This window comes from Apostichopus japonicus, chromosome 23 (assembly GCF_037975245.1).
Source record: "Apostichopus japonicus isolate 1M-3 chromosome 23, ASM3797524v1, whole genome shotgun sequence".
Taxonomy (NCBI): domain Eukaryota; kingdom Metazoa; phylum Echinodermata; class Holothuroidea; order Aspidochirotida; family Stichopodidae; genus Apostichopus; species Apostichopus japonicus.
In genome coordinates, this window is record NC_092583.1 from 15,280,863 (window position 1) to 15,296,310 (window position 15,448).

General features: G+C 37.6%; 1 protein-coding gene across 1 annotated transcript in view; it reads left to right on the forward strand.

Moving 5' to 3' along the window:
- LOC139964617 (carbamoyl-phosphate synthase [ammonia], mitochondrial-like) overlaps window positions 1-15,448 on the forward strand; it is a 33,105-nt gene that overhangs the window by 13,936 nt on the left and 3,721 nt on the right. The window contains exons 17-35 of the mRNA XM_071966369.1: window positions 279-489; window positions 1,652-1,850; window positions 2,268-2,438; window positions 3,855-3,973; window positions 4,149-4,290; window positions 5,043-5,108; window positions 5,903-5,966; window positions 6,619-6,800; window positions 8,360-8,484; window positions 9,114-9,183; window positions 9,524-9,591; window positions 10,045-10,198; window positions 10,980-11,087; window positions 11,647-11,736; window positions 12,415-12,585; window positions 13,189-13,263; window positions 13,940-14,098; window positions 14,787-14,905; window positions 15,247-15,376. Of these exons, the coding sequence (XP_071822470.1) occupies window positions 279-489; window positions 1,652-1,850; window positions 2,268-2,438; window positions 3,855-3,973; window positions 4,149-4,290; window positions 5,043-5,108; window positions 5,903-5,966; window positions 6,619-6,800; window positions 8,360-8,484; window positions 9,114-9,183; window positions 9,524-9,591; window positions 10,045-10,198; window positions 10,980-11,087; window positions 11,647-11,736; window positions 12,415-12,585; window positions 13,189-13,263; window positions 13,940-14,098; window positions 14,787-14,905; window positions 15,247-15,376 (2,423 nt within the window). The remainder of the gene's footprint in view (window positions 1-278; window positions 490-1,651; window positions 1,851-2,267; window positions 2,439-3,854; window positions 3,974-4,148; window positions 4,291-5,042; window positions 5,109-5,902; window positions 5,967-6,618; window positions 6,801-8,359; window positions 8,485-9,113; window positions 9,184-9,523; window positions 9,592-10,044; window positions 10,199-10,979; window positions 11,088-11,646; window positions 11,737-12,414; window positions 12,586-13,188; window positions 13,264-13,939; window positions 14,099-14,786; window positions 14,906-15,246; window positions 15,377-15,448) is intronic.

Genomic DNA, 15,448 nt, shown 5'->3' on the forward strand with positions numbered 1-15,448 from the left:
GTATAGTTGTAAACACCACGCGTCTATAGTAATGATGGTATCGTATAAAGAAAAATATGTTAGTTACGGTTACATTGAAAAGAGACAGCATCATATTGATCAATTTAATTAGCAAATATAGTATACATTACAAAAGAAATGCGTTTTGTTCATTATTGAGATCAGTTCAATGTTATATGACAAAACTTGTTGGCATTGAAAAATGCACAACGAGGATTTTCAATATTAACTGGATTCACTTTTCCGTTATTGATTGGATTCATATTTTCCTCTATAAGGTGACTCCATCGTGGTTGCTCCCAGCCAAACTCTCTCCAACGAGGAGTATCACATGTTGAGAGAGACGGCCATTCGATGTGTCCGCCATCTTGGAATAGTCGGTGAATGTAACATCCAGTATGCTCTACATCCAAAGTCCCTGGAATACTGTATCATTGAAGTCAATGCTAGACTCTCCAGGAGCTCTGCTTTAGCTTCCAAGGCAACAGGGTAAGGATTCCTCTATATCTTCTGTGTATGCCATAGCCATATGGGTTGTTATGTTGTACAATAAAGTACCATAGCCATATATGGGTTGTTAAGTACCTGAGGTGGTATCAGATTGTCTAAGGGTTGGTATGTTGTTTTAAGTACTGAAGCATATATCAGACTGTGTGACTGAATCATATATATCTCAGCTCTGGCTGATGTGTGTTTGTAAGTACTAATTGTGGTATGATACTGTACACCTCAGCTACACAGGTTGATGTGGTTTATTTAGTACTAAATGTGGTCTGATACTGTATACCTCAGCTACGAAGGTTGACATGGTTCAGTTAGTAATAATTGTGGTATGGTACTGTATACCTCAACTACAAGGGTTGACGTGGTTCAGTTAGTACTAAATGTTGTATGATACTGTACACCTCAGCTACAAAGGTTGATGTGGTTTATTTAGTACTAAATGTGGTATGATACTGTACATCTCAGCAACAAGGGTTGGTGCATTTCATTTTGTACTATATGTGGTATGTACGCCTCATCTGCAAAGTTTGATGTGCATAATTTAGCTCTTAATGGTTGATGTTAGTACGAAGTACCTGATGTGGTATCAGATTGTTTAACGTAGCTCTTAAGGGTCGATGTGTAGTAGCAAGTAATAAATGTAGTATGAGACTGAACACCTTAATGCTTCATGTGTTGTAGCAAGTAGGCTATAGATATATATATATATTCCACAATTTGAATTATATATTTATATATATGTATATATTCTCTCAAATTGAAATTGAGAGCCACTTTTTATGAAAGTGTTTACATCTGACTTTGTTTACACTGACTTTTTCATGTTTGCTAATAGTAGTTGTACCAGAGGTCATTGTCTTTAACTCCAAAAGTCACAAAGTAGGATTTATATTCGGCATAACTTTTTTTCTAATAGGGTTGCGAAAGAGTGGAACGGTTTGCCTGAGAAAGTTGTACTTGCAAGTAGTGTGAATGGGTTTAAGAATGCTTTGGACAAGCACTTTAAGCATTTTAATCAGGTCTGAGTGTTTGTGTCTTCAGTTTTTTTTTCTCTCCTATAGGGTCCTTGATGGGGACTTGAGTGTCCCTCCTGATCCTTTTTTTTTCTAATAAACTAAACTGTCTCTTTGTTGTTTTTCCCGGCTAGGTATCCTCTTGCTTTCATTGCTGCTAAGTTAGCTCTTGGGATCAACCTTCCAGATATAAGGAATGCTACTACTAAATCAACAACAGCTTGCTTTGAGCCTAGCCTGGATTACATCGTCACGAAGATTCCTCGTTGGGATTTGGACAGATTCCACGGCATGTCCCACGAGATTGGGAGTGCCATGAAGAGTGTTGGTGAGGTGAGTTAACCCATAGCTGCCATCTGTAATCTCTAATAGATACCCATCCAGCACATAGCTGCCATCTGTAATCTCTAATAGATGCCATCCAGCTAGTTTTGACTTACAACAGTTGCTATGCTGCCTTTTGTAACTCTTTTTTGTTGCTGCCAAGTTGTGTTTTATGTAAAATTCTTTGGACCTCAGTCATGACCTACGTACTGTAAACCAGTAAACTGTTAGTCTTCTTCAACTTCAAGAAATCTTCCATTGAAGACTAGTTTGTATTTATTTAGAGGTGGTCTGATTAAATCACACCAATGTCAGTTCTGTTTACATTTATAATGAATCTTTCTTAATTAACCGTGAAGTATATATCAACCATTGTTCTATAATTTTCAGGAATTTTGCCTTCATTTTGGTAATCTTATCTTACAGGTTATGGCAATTGGACGCTCTTTTGAGGAGAGTCTTCAAAAAGCTCTTCGTATGATCCATCCGTCCATCAAGGGATTCGCTCCTCAGATGCCGGTAGGAAAGAAATTGCCAGACGATTTGGAGTCTGCCATGAAAGTTCCATCAAGTAACAGGATTTATGCGATTGCAAAGGTAAGTGAAGAATGTTAGCCATGAGGATTCTCATGTCTTTTTTGTAAAATGTTTTGTTTTAGTTATTGTTCTTTACAAATATGAAGCAAAATAATCATTCCGGGCAAATTGATAGGTAAACTATACTCGTGCTTTGAAAAAATGAAGAAACTTTGGTTAATAAAGTCAGTTGTTAAGGTAAGGCACCTTGTCAATAGCCAACTCATTATCAGAGACACTACAGTACATGTGTACGCATTGTCGTTTCCAATTTCTCTCATCCTCTACATTTAAGCCAACACTAGACAACTGTCTGTGTGTTGTGTGCTACTGCAGAGCACACCGTATTGCCACTTCCAATACACACATTCATAAAACAAACACAAATACAGTGGAGGAACGGCACAATCACTTGGGTCAAGAAAATTCTTTTATTTTATTAAATTTGATTTTTAATTAATTAATTTTAAATTAAATTTGATTAAATTATTAATTTGGTCAAGAAAATGACTCAACCAGAAAATACAGTAACTTGTGTAACGTGGGTGTTTATGTTCGTACGTACGTGTTTGTATGCATGTGCGTCTCTGTATTTGTATGTGTATGTAGGTGTGTGCGTGGGTATTTGTATATGTATGTATATGTACTTTTTTGCGCGTGTGTAAGCGTGAGTTTTGCATGCACTGAAGGTTTGTTTTTCTGGATGTGTATACATATATTTCGGTATAAGAGGAGAAGAAGAAATACTCAATTCTGAATCAATTTTCACATGATGAAAATAATCAGTTGTATCATTCAGATGACATACCTATGTTGTTATCGGAAATCTAAATATAATCAATGTACCATATACATCAGGGTTGTCCAACCTACGGCCCGCGGGCCACAGTCCGGCCCGCCGCATGGTTGCGTCCGCCCCGCCAGAGATGCTCTACGGTGCGAAATTTTAGTGAGCAGATTTATTGATAGCAATTTGAAGCTATATAATCAATCATTCGAACCTTCTGGATCCAAAAAACTGCATACAAGTTAGTTTGTGTGATACTCTCGGAAGGGGGGGGGGGGGTGGCTGGACTTTATTCATCTGTTTTATCAGGAAGGAAAATAAATCAGTGCGCTCCGCGCGCAGTGCTCACATTTTGTTGCCTTGGGCTTCGGGCAAAAAATCGAAAAATCGAGCGTAGGGTTCATGCGGCCCCCTCCTTCATCATAATCATTCCATGTGGCCCTCCTCTGCAAAAGGTTGGACAACCCTGATATACATGTTTAATAATTGTGAATAAATTGGGGAAAAAATAAATAAATAAATAAAATACAGTAACTTGTTAGAACTGAGATTGTTGTGCATACTTGTGTGAGACTGAAGTCCTAGGTAGAACTAAATGACACTAGGTACTATGGAATGAGGGAAATATCTCTTGTTTCTTTTTACTCCAGGCATTACACGATGGCTACTCTGTCAATGAGATTCACGAACTGACTGCAATTGATAAGTGGTTCCTGCACAAACTCTCCTACATGATAGGGTTGTCTAGAGATATGGAGGGTTTCACAAGGTAAGAAGATGAATGATTATGATTGCCATATGATATTTCATTTCCCCTTTTTTGGGGGAGATAACGAAAGCTGACTATGATGTTAATGATAAAAGTCATCTTCATATAACATACAATAGCTTGACCTGAACTTGAAAGTATTGGAACATAAATGTGGTCTGGTGATCCTTTTCAGTGACAACATTGACCCTGAGTTACTAAGAGAGGCCAAAGAAGCTGGATTCTCCGACAACCAGATTGGAGAATGCTTGAAATTATCAGAAGACGATGCTCGAAAGCTGAGGAGAAAGCATGAGATTTACCCATATGTAAAGCAGGTGAGAACAGAGATGTACAAACTTTGATAAGAGATTGGATAACACTAGCGTAATACAAATAAAGGTTGGCCAGAAACAAGGTTGACCATGTTACCTGCAGCGGCTTTTGCAGCCGATGAGCGATTTGCAGCCGATGAGCGGTTTGCTAACCACTTTTCCTCTCTTTGCTGTCAGACATTTCTACTTTAAAATTAGCTTGTTGTTATTCTGCCTTTAAGTTTTGTCAGTGTCTTTTTAACTTTGCTCATTACTTGATGATTGTGAAATAAATATGTTTGCCCTAGTTTTGATTTAATACATCTGGTTGTGTTTACAACATATTCCCTCAGTGACTTCTCAAATCAAAGCAGCCTAACTGCATCCTACATGGTACCTAGGCTGTAACATGATACACCTAGGCTACCCTACTATGCATGTTTCAAAGTGTGTTAAAGTTAGTACAATCTCTATGAGGTATATCCTAGGCTGTAACATGATACACCTAGGCTACCCTACTATGCATGTTTCAAAGTGTGTTAAAGTTAGTACAATCTCTATAAGGTATACTGAATTATCAGCCAAATATGCAATCCTTCCACAATAATAAATAGAGTTCACACAAAACATTGCCCTAGTTGGGAAAGCTCAATACCGGTGTCTAAGTTTTGAGTTGAAATGCAACTTGGATGATATAATTCAGAATATGAAAAGGTCCGAAGCAACAGTCTGCATGTTTGTATAGAAGTTTACTCAAGTTATCCTCTTGCTCTTAGATTGATACCATGGCAGCAGAATATCCAACCAAGACCAATTACTTGTATATGACCTACAATGGGATGGTGAGTTGACCTTTAACCTTTAAACAAAGCTATGAAGGATAAATCTACCATACATCACACAGTAAGAGGCTATGTTAGGCAGTATTTCAACTGTTAGAGGTTATGCAAGGCAACATGGCAGCTATTGGAGGTTACAATCAAAGCTGTTTGGCAGGTATTGGAGGTAACTCCAGGGAAGGCCAAGAACTAAGACTTTAGGTATATTTCTTCTCTGAAAGGGATAGCAAAGGTACGTAGGAAACCCCAGAGAGGGCTAAGAGATGGGGCATTAGGTATATTACAGCTCTGCAGCTCTGAAAAGAGATAATTTAGGGACAAAATGAAACCCCATGAAGGCCAATAGTTAGGACATTCTGTATAATATAGCACATTCGATAGGTTAATGTGTACACAACAAACTCCAAGGGAAGTCTGTCATATAGGACATTAGGTATTTATCAGCTCTGAAAATTGATTGCCCTTTGCGTAAAAGTTGACATGTTTTATCAGAATGTTAAGACCTTTCAAGGCCTTAACTAAGGTGCCCAAGTTAGCCCAGGAAAGGAAGCCAATAGTTAGGTCCTGAGGTATATATCACATCTCTGAAAGGAATAATAAGGGTACACTGAAACCCCAGAGAAGATGCATGTTCATGTCCGTAGGTATATTACAATTTTAATAGAATGATGTAAACAGTACAGTGATTTGGAAATTATAAAAGCACTAATACGTACAATAAATTCAAAAACAGATTGTCAGTGTTTTCCATATCCTGCAAATATCAAGTTTTTATGGAATTAAAATTTTTCACACAGGAACATGACTTGGTTTTCAATGATTACGGTATCATGGTGCTTGGATGTGGACCTTATCATATAGGTGAGATGCTGACAACTTTCTGCAAGTGAGGTGTTGTTTCTTAAAAAGAAGCCAATTCTGTGTTCTATAATTTATTCCACTTCCCATCAGGTACACTCAATTTATTACCATGTTCTGTGCCAAATCAGTGAAGTATATCTTCTTGTCTAAATAACTGGTAGCTACCCCAAGAAGGGGTGCAGGTCCATGTAGGGGGACCAGGAGGACTCCCCCTCCCCCACCTTCTCTCCCACTACTTTAGAAATTTTGTTGGCACTAAACCTTATAACTACAATCAGAATTAATATTACAAGATCGTAGAGGTTTAGCATGCATGCGTTATATTTTACCAATGGTTTGTTGTGAACTGCTAGTTCAGTAGTAATGTTGATATCAAGGAGTCCTCTTTATGCTGCTGTCAGTGTAATGAGAACAACTTCTGCTACTCTGCCCCAGTTCTCAAATGTGAAGTTGGCTAGGCTGGGGGTGTATATGCCATAATAGTGTGTTAAAGCCTAAGCTAATTGTTCGATTGCTTTGAAAAGTGAAAAGTTTTGACTTTACTTCTGACAATTTTAACAAATTGAAAACAAAAGTGGATGTGATGCAGGGATAAATCATGTTGCACTATGCAACCAGCGTCTTAAATATGATGATATTTATTTGCCATCAGGTAGCAGTGTTGAATTTGATTGGTGTGCGGTGTCCTGCATCCGGTCACTACGTGACATGGGACGTAAGACCATCATGGTGAATCACAACCCTGAGACGGTCAGCACTGACTTTGATGAGTGTGACCGGCTCTACTTTGAAGAATTGTCAAAGGAAAGGATCCTAGACATCTTCCACCAGGAGGCAAGTTATAGTCAGCTGTAGAATGAGTTGAGACAGTCTACAAGGCATTTGATTGTGTTGTTACTATGGTTTCACTGTCATGATCGTAAGGTCTATGGACCGTGAAGGACAGTGATATATGTGTGGATTCCATGCTGTCAATAGTGTCCCAGTATCTATGAATCATGCAATGCAGTTTTGCATTATTATGGTATGGTGATGCTATTAGAGTTCCACTCGTCTGTAGTTACCATGGTGTTATAAACATCCCAATATCTATGGACTATGTAGCCTAGTAATAAGTGTAGATACCATGCTATCAATAGTGTCCCAGTATCTATGAACCATGCAATGCACTTTTGCATTATTATGGTATGGTGATGCTATTAGAGTTCCACTCGTCTGTAGTTACCATGGTGTTATAAGCATCCCAATATCTATGGACTATGTAGCCTAGTAATAAGTGTAGATACCATGCTATCAATAGTGTCCCAGTATCTATGAACCATGCAATGCACTTTTGCATTATTATGGTATGGTGATGCTATTAGAGTTCCACTCATCTGTAGTTACCATGGTGTTATAAACATCCCAATATCTATGGACTATGTAGCCTAGTAATAAGTGTAGATACCATGCTATCAATAGTGTCCCAGTATCTATGAACCATGCAATGCACTTTTGCATTATTATGGTATGGTGATGCTATTAGAGTTCCACTCGTCTGTAGTTACCATGGTGTTATAAACATCCCAATATCTATGGACTATGTAGCCTAGTAATAAGTGTAGATACCATGCTATCAATAGTGTCCCAGTATCTATGAACCATACAATGCAGTTTTGCATTATTATGGTATGGTGATGCTATTAAAGTTCTACTCGTCTGCAGTTACCATGGTGTTATAAGCATCCCAATATCTATGGACTATGTAGCCTAGTAATAAGTGTAGATACCTTGGTAGCAATAATGTTCTTTTATCTCTGGTGCATGACAGATAGTCACTCAGATTCCATGGTTTCACTAGGTTCATAATCTCTTTAGGACTTTTTAGGACAGTAAAGTATATACTTACTATAGTGTCACTAGGGCCCTCACATCAATGAACCATAATGGACAGTAAAATATGTAGTTACCATGGTGTCACTACCATCATAATATCTATGGTTCATTGTCTTCAGTGTCCAAGGTCTCACTACCATCAAATATCTACGGTCATTGTCTTCAGTATCCAAGTTGTCATTAGCATTGTAATACCTACGGTCATTGTCTTCAGTGTCCAAGGTGTCATTAGCATCATAATATATATACGGACCATGAAAGGCACTAAACTACATGGTTACCATGGTGTCAAGGGCATCTCAATATCCATGGAGCATTGATGACATCAACGGTTTGTAACTTCTGTGGTTCACTAAGCATTGTAATATATAAGGGCCATCGAGGCCAGCAATGTTTGCAGTTACTTGACGTCACTGGCCGGCCCTCTTACATCTATGGACCATTTAAGACAGTAACATCAACGTCCAATATTCAATATTTTGTTTTTCTCCATTTTCCTTTCCTTTTGCTCATAACAGACTTGTAGTGGTGCCATCATATCTGTGGGCGGACAGATACCTAACAACTTAGCATTACCGTTGTATCATTCCAATATCAAGATCCTAGGAACCAATCCACTGCAGATCCACAATGCTGAAGAAAGGTAAGAACCCAACTACATGATTGAGTACAGTCTACTAAAGTTGATTGATAGATATTCAAATAAAACTGGTTTTTGGGGGGTTTTTTGTTGAATTTTTAAAAATCTGGTGGCAACATACTTGAATGTCAGAGGAAAGTTTTAAGTAAGTGAAAGGGCAATCCATTACCTAAGTAGACCAGAATCTATCCAGGAATGAGGAAGTGAAAGACTAATGTCAAAGGGTTGGAAAATTGACAAAGCATGACATGAAACTTGTTGGGTACAAAATTGTATGCATTTGAAGAAGTTAACTAGCTCGCTAAATGGTCAATGTTTCACACCTCGACAGTCATAGAACATCGTAATAAAAAGTGAAATTTCTTTACAGATGCTGGATAAGGAAATATGTTGGATATTTTATAATTGGTTTCCACAGAAACAACGACAGTGAAATGTTTTAAACGTGTTTCACATTTGTTAACGAGCAGTAGGTGCTCTCTCAACGTCCATTTTCAACTGCATCGCACCATGGAAGTAATAAATATCACAAAAATGTGAATTTTTTTATAATTGTTACACAAAATTATCATCAATGCTGATGTTTAAAGATGTATTTCAAATCCATCAACATGTTGTTTTTCCATTCTCAGATCAATCTTCTCAGCGATATTAGACGATATCAAAGTCCCTCAAGCACCCTGGAGAGCTCTGAAGTCCTTGGTAGGTTGCCCTTCTTTCTTGTAATTCTTGACAAAATAGTTTTTAAGATATCCTCCATCATCTTTTTTATTTATTATTATTATTATATTTATTCTTATTTATTTATATTTTTTATTTATTTATATTTATTTTTATTTATATAATTTTTTTTACTTATTTGTGTTTCGAACTTATTATATGGTGCATGAAGAATGACAGTGAATTGTTTTAAACTGTTCTGTGATATTTCTTTAAATTACAATTTATTATATTATCTTTTAAATAAAATCATAAGTGTCTCTTAGTATCAGAACATTGGCATTCATTGTTCTAATCATACATCAATTATCGCTAATTGCAGGATCAAGCTTTAGAGTTTGCTGCCACCGTGGGTTATCCTTGTCTGCTTAGACCATCTTTTGTTCTCAGGTAGAGTTTCTTTCTTTCTTTAATACTTACTTTTTTCCATTCTAAAGAATAAGATCCTGAAATATAACATTCTTGAGAAATGTCCAAGTTTTTGTTTTCATTAAGAATTTTAAACTTTAATAGGTCCCCTCTTAATGGTAATGCTGTAATTTATTTGACCATTTAAACCCCAAAGCTAAGAGCAGGGTGAGCTTTTCTGAGGTCCTTCTGGAAGTGTGAGTCTACAATAGACCATCTATAGATATATATTATAGTGGGAGCCCTCCTGAGATGGGAGAACAGGGTGATTTGGCAGGTCTGTGTTCAGAGGTTGATACCTTCAAATAGCCCATCATTATTATGTGATAGTGTAAGACCTCATATAAAACGGTCCTAAAGATGTTAACCAGTCGATGTGCAATTTTCGTCTGGGGATGTGATGCTCTAATTCATATTTGCCTGTTTTCTCTGCAGTGGATCAGCAATGAATGTTTGTTACGGTCCTGAGGAGTTGAAGAAGTTTCTGGAGGCAGCAACCAGAATATCTGAGGAGCATCCTGTCGTCATCACTAAATTTATTGAAAATTGTAGAGAGATTGAGATGGATGCTGTTGCCAAGAATGGAAAGGTTGGTTTATACCCTAACATGGATAGGGTCTCAAATAAGCTACAAGGTGTAAGGCTTCCTGAACCTTGGGTCTCTAAACTAAACTAACTAAAACTAAACTAATACCGATAGTTTAAATCAATCTGACTTGTATTGAATAAATGTGTTATAGGTGCTTTAGGTGTTATAGGTGTTGTTAGTGATTGACTTAGATATGGTACTGCTCATGATAGTGTGATAATATGCATCGTTATGTTGCCTGCATTAATAGGTACAGACTGCTAATTTATGCAGTGTTATGTTGCATAAATTATATTTCTGACTGAGCCATGGGCTGCAATATGTTGTTGTATTTTATTATGCTGTGTTAGGTTAGCTATAGGTCGTATATTCTATTGTAAGTTACAATGTTATGCAGAGAATCACTCTGCTTCTTCCAGACAACTGTAAGGCAACCACTGAACTTGATACAATGCTACAGTAATTAGCTCATCAGCATTTGTGCAAGTTTTCATCAATTGCCTTTTTATAGTTTTTTGCATGAAGTAATGTTGCATATGTTATATCTGGAACCATACATTGGTATGAGACACTATGTCAAGCTGCAGCTGCTGCAGCAAGGCTGAATTAATATCAGAGATTATCTCAGCAGACGAGCAATATCTATTGTGTAAACTTGTGGAGCACAATAGCTTATGTCCTATGCAGCCTAGTTGCAGGGATGGTGTACCCCCCCTCTCCTCTCGCATCCAACTTTTGACATGTTGTCTCATTGAGTTAAAAACCCTCTTCCTCTATTCAGGTTGTTTGCCACGCTATTACTGAACATGTTGAGAATGCTGGTGTCCACTCAGGAGATGCTACTCTCATCTTACCCACACAGACTATCAGCCAAGAATCTATTGACAAGGTAAACGAACCTGTTGTGTAACATATATTGTGCAGTACGAAAGAAACAGTTCTGAATTATGTGATTTTATACAAGTTGTTACTATCATATTTAAACATTTGGAGCCGATAGGAGGAATCTCTTGAAAAGGAAAATGAGATTTCATACATGATTGGCTATCCTAGTTAGGCAAAGGCAAGTTAGGCGTAAGCTATTCTGATTGGTGGATAATTAAACACATGATCAGCCTCAATCTGTGCATAAGATTTTGGTATATTAAAGAGCTACGTGTCTCTCCGTATGAAAAGAAATCACTAGAATCATAAATGGATCCTAAAAGAAATCCGATCATCTTTATGAGTCTCTGTGAGTGAACTTTGTTGTTGCATTTCCTTGCCTTACCACCAAACACCCATAGAACTCCTTAACTTGACCCTCACTGGAGTTGGCTTGATACAACATAAGCCCAAATATGACCACTTGGTGTGCTACCAGTATGCCCCATTCCGATGCATATAAACTGCATAAAACATTTTCTTTATATACAAAACTGATATTTATTCAATATTTCTTCCTGTAGATCAAATATGCCACCAAGAAAATTGCAGAACGTTTCCAGATATCCGGTCCGTTCAACATGCAGTTCCTTGCCAAGGATAATAATGTCATGGTATAGTGCTATTTTTAATACTTCCATCCACTTTCTCTAATTACCATGGTAATTACCATAGTAACTATCATCATAACATCTATGGGTAGTTGAGGAAATAAACGTCTTTAGTATCCAGGTAGCACACAGTAACATGTAGAATTACATATTATATTAATACATACTGTATTGTCTTCAGCATTGAATACTAACTGTCATTGAAACAACAAGATTGATGTGGTTTGTTCCTGTGTTACTGTGTTCCTGTGTGACTGTACTGTGATAGAATTATAGCAGTTAGGGAGTTCCTGCATTGCACCCAAGCAGGCTATAATTTACAGATTGTTTACTTTGGAGGTTGGTCATTGTTTGTTACTTCTGACCAAGTCATGTAACATTCACACCAAATGATGCTATTCTGTGTCGCTGCTTCCTCCCCCACCTAACCCTGAAAAGTATCAATAGTTTAATAGAAATGAAATATAATGTATTATCTATTAATCTACAATACCTTGAAGTTGAAGTGCCTAACATCATCCCTGATGTGATTTTGGTGGACTAATGTGACAGGTTATGTGTTCAGGCACCTTTATCTCCTGTAATAGTTGACTATGATATCACTGAAGGGTGGCAAATTCAACTCAGCCACACCCATCATTGGTTTATCTTTTATCATGTGACCTTCTCATTTACATACAGGTTATCGAGTGCAATCTCCGGGCTTCCCGCTCCTTCCCTTTCGTATCCAAGACGATTAACTGTGACATGATCAACATTGCCACTAAAGTCATGATTGGGGAACCTTTTGATCAGAGCCTACTGCCCACGTTGGACAATTCCTTTATACCGAAGGACTTTGTTGGTATCAAGGTAAGACGGTACAACTTATTTGATTTTAATCTAAAGTTAGGACGCCTTACAGTAAATCCTTTGAAAGTCTATCTGTGATTATCACATGATTCTAGCCTCCTCTTTGCAAATTGTATTCCAAGGATAAACAAAGGACTCATCTCTGCTCCTGTCACACTCAGTTACATTTGTCAGAGGAAAATATACTCCTTTATCTAACCACTTTCTCAAAGGGAGGTTATGACATTCCTCCAACATCACTGCAGTGTTGCCATGACGAACAATAATGCTGCAAGACCAGAGAAGGCACAGTACTACCTCATATCCCATTGCACAAACCAGAATCAGCAAACCCATGAAAAACTCAGGACCACCACACAGTATCTCATTGGAGTAAGTCAAGGGAATACAGATTCTGTTGGTTTTTGAAGATGAAACCAAATGACTGTAGGTCAGGATAGTCTTATGACTGCACCACAACTTCATCCTGAAAGACTCTGCCACGAAAAATTGTGCTGCACTTAGTCTGCTAGGGTGAAGCTATTCTGTCAATGTAGTTTGTTGTAAATGAATAATGTTGGACAACATTGATTTAAAGTGGTGGTATTAAATACTTTATTAAAGGCTCCAATGTTCTCTTGGCCAAGATTGAGAGATGCCGATCCTTTGCTGCGATGTGAGATGGCTTCCACAGGAGAGGTGAGCTGCTGTTAATTGCAAAACCTTTAGCTTTGAACGATAAATAAGGGTATTAATAATGATATAATGATGAACAATAATGATGTAACAAGGATGAACAATAACGATGAAACAAGGATGAACAATAATGATGTAACAAGGATAATGTAACCAGCAAGAACAATGTAACCAACAAGGATGATGATAATGATGGTGAACCTGTAGGATAAAATACTCACATTGGAAATGATAGTATCTAACCATAAACGAAAGCTTGAGATGACCGCAATACTGGATTCATGTGGCACATTAAACTTAATGAGTTTATGTAACTTGGTTTAGTGCTGACTATGGTGAGGGACTTCAATTGGTTTTGGCATTTAAATAGTAATTTAAATATTGCCTGCATATTGCTCATGCATATCAGTGATGCATAAATTGATATACTTAATGAATATCCTTTTAAGTTCAAACTGCACAATGTGGACTACAGTGTACAATGTTAGTGTCCATCGCATTCAAACTGGTATGAAATTACCTTGAAAATCTGAATTGCGATATCGTTTCTCTGTCAGAGTTGATTCACTGCAAGAGTCAAAACACGCCCCACCTGGGTAATTCAGTAACTATTCACAACACATTTAGATCACTAAAGACAGGTTTGTTTCATGCTATTATTCCTCTATATTAAACACAGGTTGCTTGCTTTGGTCCGAACGTCCACACTGCCTTCTTGAAGGCTCTCATGTCAACAGGATTCAAGCTTCCCAAGAAAAACATTTTGATCGGAATCCAAAGGAGCTTCCAACCTATCTTCCTACCGACAGCATTGAAGTTCCATCGAATGGGTTACAAGGTATGGTATTACAATCAGTTGGTAACTTTTGTCTGTATCAGTTGTAAGAGATTGGCTGGTGATGAAAGGATGTGAAAAGGCTTCACCCTGACGATATTGCACAGTTGAGGACATTGCTTCAGTGAAAATTTTTAAAAATGCCTTATCCCTGTAAGTGATGTATATCTGAAAACACAGATATATGTTTCTTTTTAATATTTCATTCAAGGGACAATAGTGTTCCAACAACATCCCCTTGATTAGTAAAATGTGACGTGGTGTGTTGAGATACGTTTGCATTTTGCACGGCAGTGACCATGCGTTAAAATTAAAATATTTAGATTATGCACTGTTTGATGAATAAATTAAGTACTCTACAGTCACTATATTGTATGATCTAGTCGAGTTATTGCAACTTATTGTCATGACTCGTGGCACGTCCCTCGTGACGAGTCTGTCATGACAAGTCCATCGTGTGGAATCCGTTGTGGAGTCCATCGCGACTCACTTTCTCTCTTGAATGTGTGTGAATACTGATCACTTTTAAGTCAAGTATTGTTGGCCAGATGTGCTGTTGAAGAAGTGAGCCAAGGTGTCAACATATGCCTAACATATCACCCTTGACGTAACGATTCCATTGAAGGGATAGGAGTGATCAGTTGCCAGTATCTATTGATGTAATCTTTCCTTTCTGTTTAATTTTTTGAAGTTATTTGCGACGGAGAAGACGGCAACGTACCTGCAGGACCACAACATACCTGCATCGACCGTTGCCTGGCCTCTAGCAGTGATGGAGGAGGAAGAGAGGGACTACCCACCAGTTACAAGGTGACCACAGAAGAATATATGTTTACTGCATTTCAACATTGAAGATGTCATCAGTAAAATTACCTTGACCCTACCTAGTACAGTAAAACCCTGGATCAATCCGAAAACATTACGACTGGAGATTGTCAGCATGTGAAAAGAAAGAAATCCACTTTATTAACAAGGTTCTAAATACTGTTTGTGTAATATTTGTAAAGTTTTGAAGTAATTGATTGTCCTTACACTGGCACAGTTAAATGTGAAATACAGTATGGGACAGCAGTCCAATCATATGATTTGCATTATATATTTCCCCTTATTATTCTTCATTATTTCCTTATTTTTCCCCTCTTTATTCCTAGATTAATTCAAGACGGCAGTATTGACCTGGTAATCAATTTACCGAATCACAACACCAAGTTCGTCAAGGATAATTTTTTGATCCGGAGATCCTCAATAGATGCTGGAGTTCCACTGCTGACAAACTTTGAGGTGAGACCTTCGAGTACATTCTAAAATCCATTTCATAAATATTAGAAATCATACAGCTCTATTGTGCAAAAT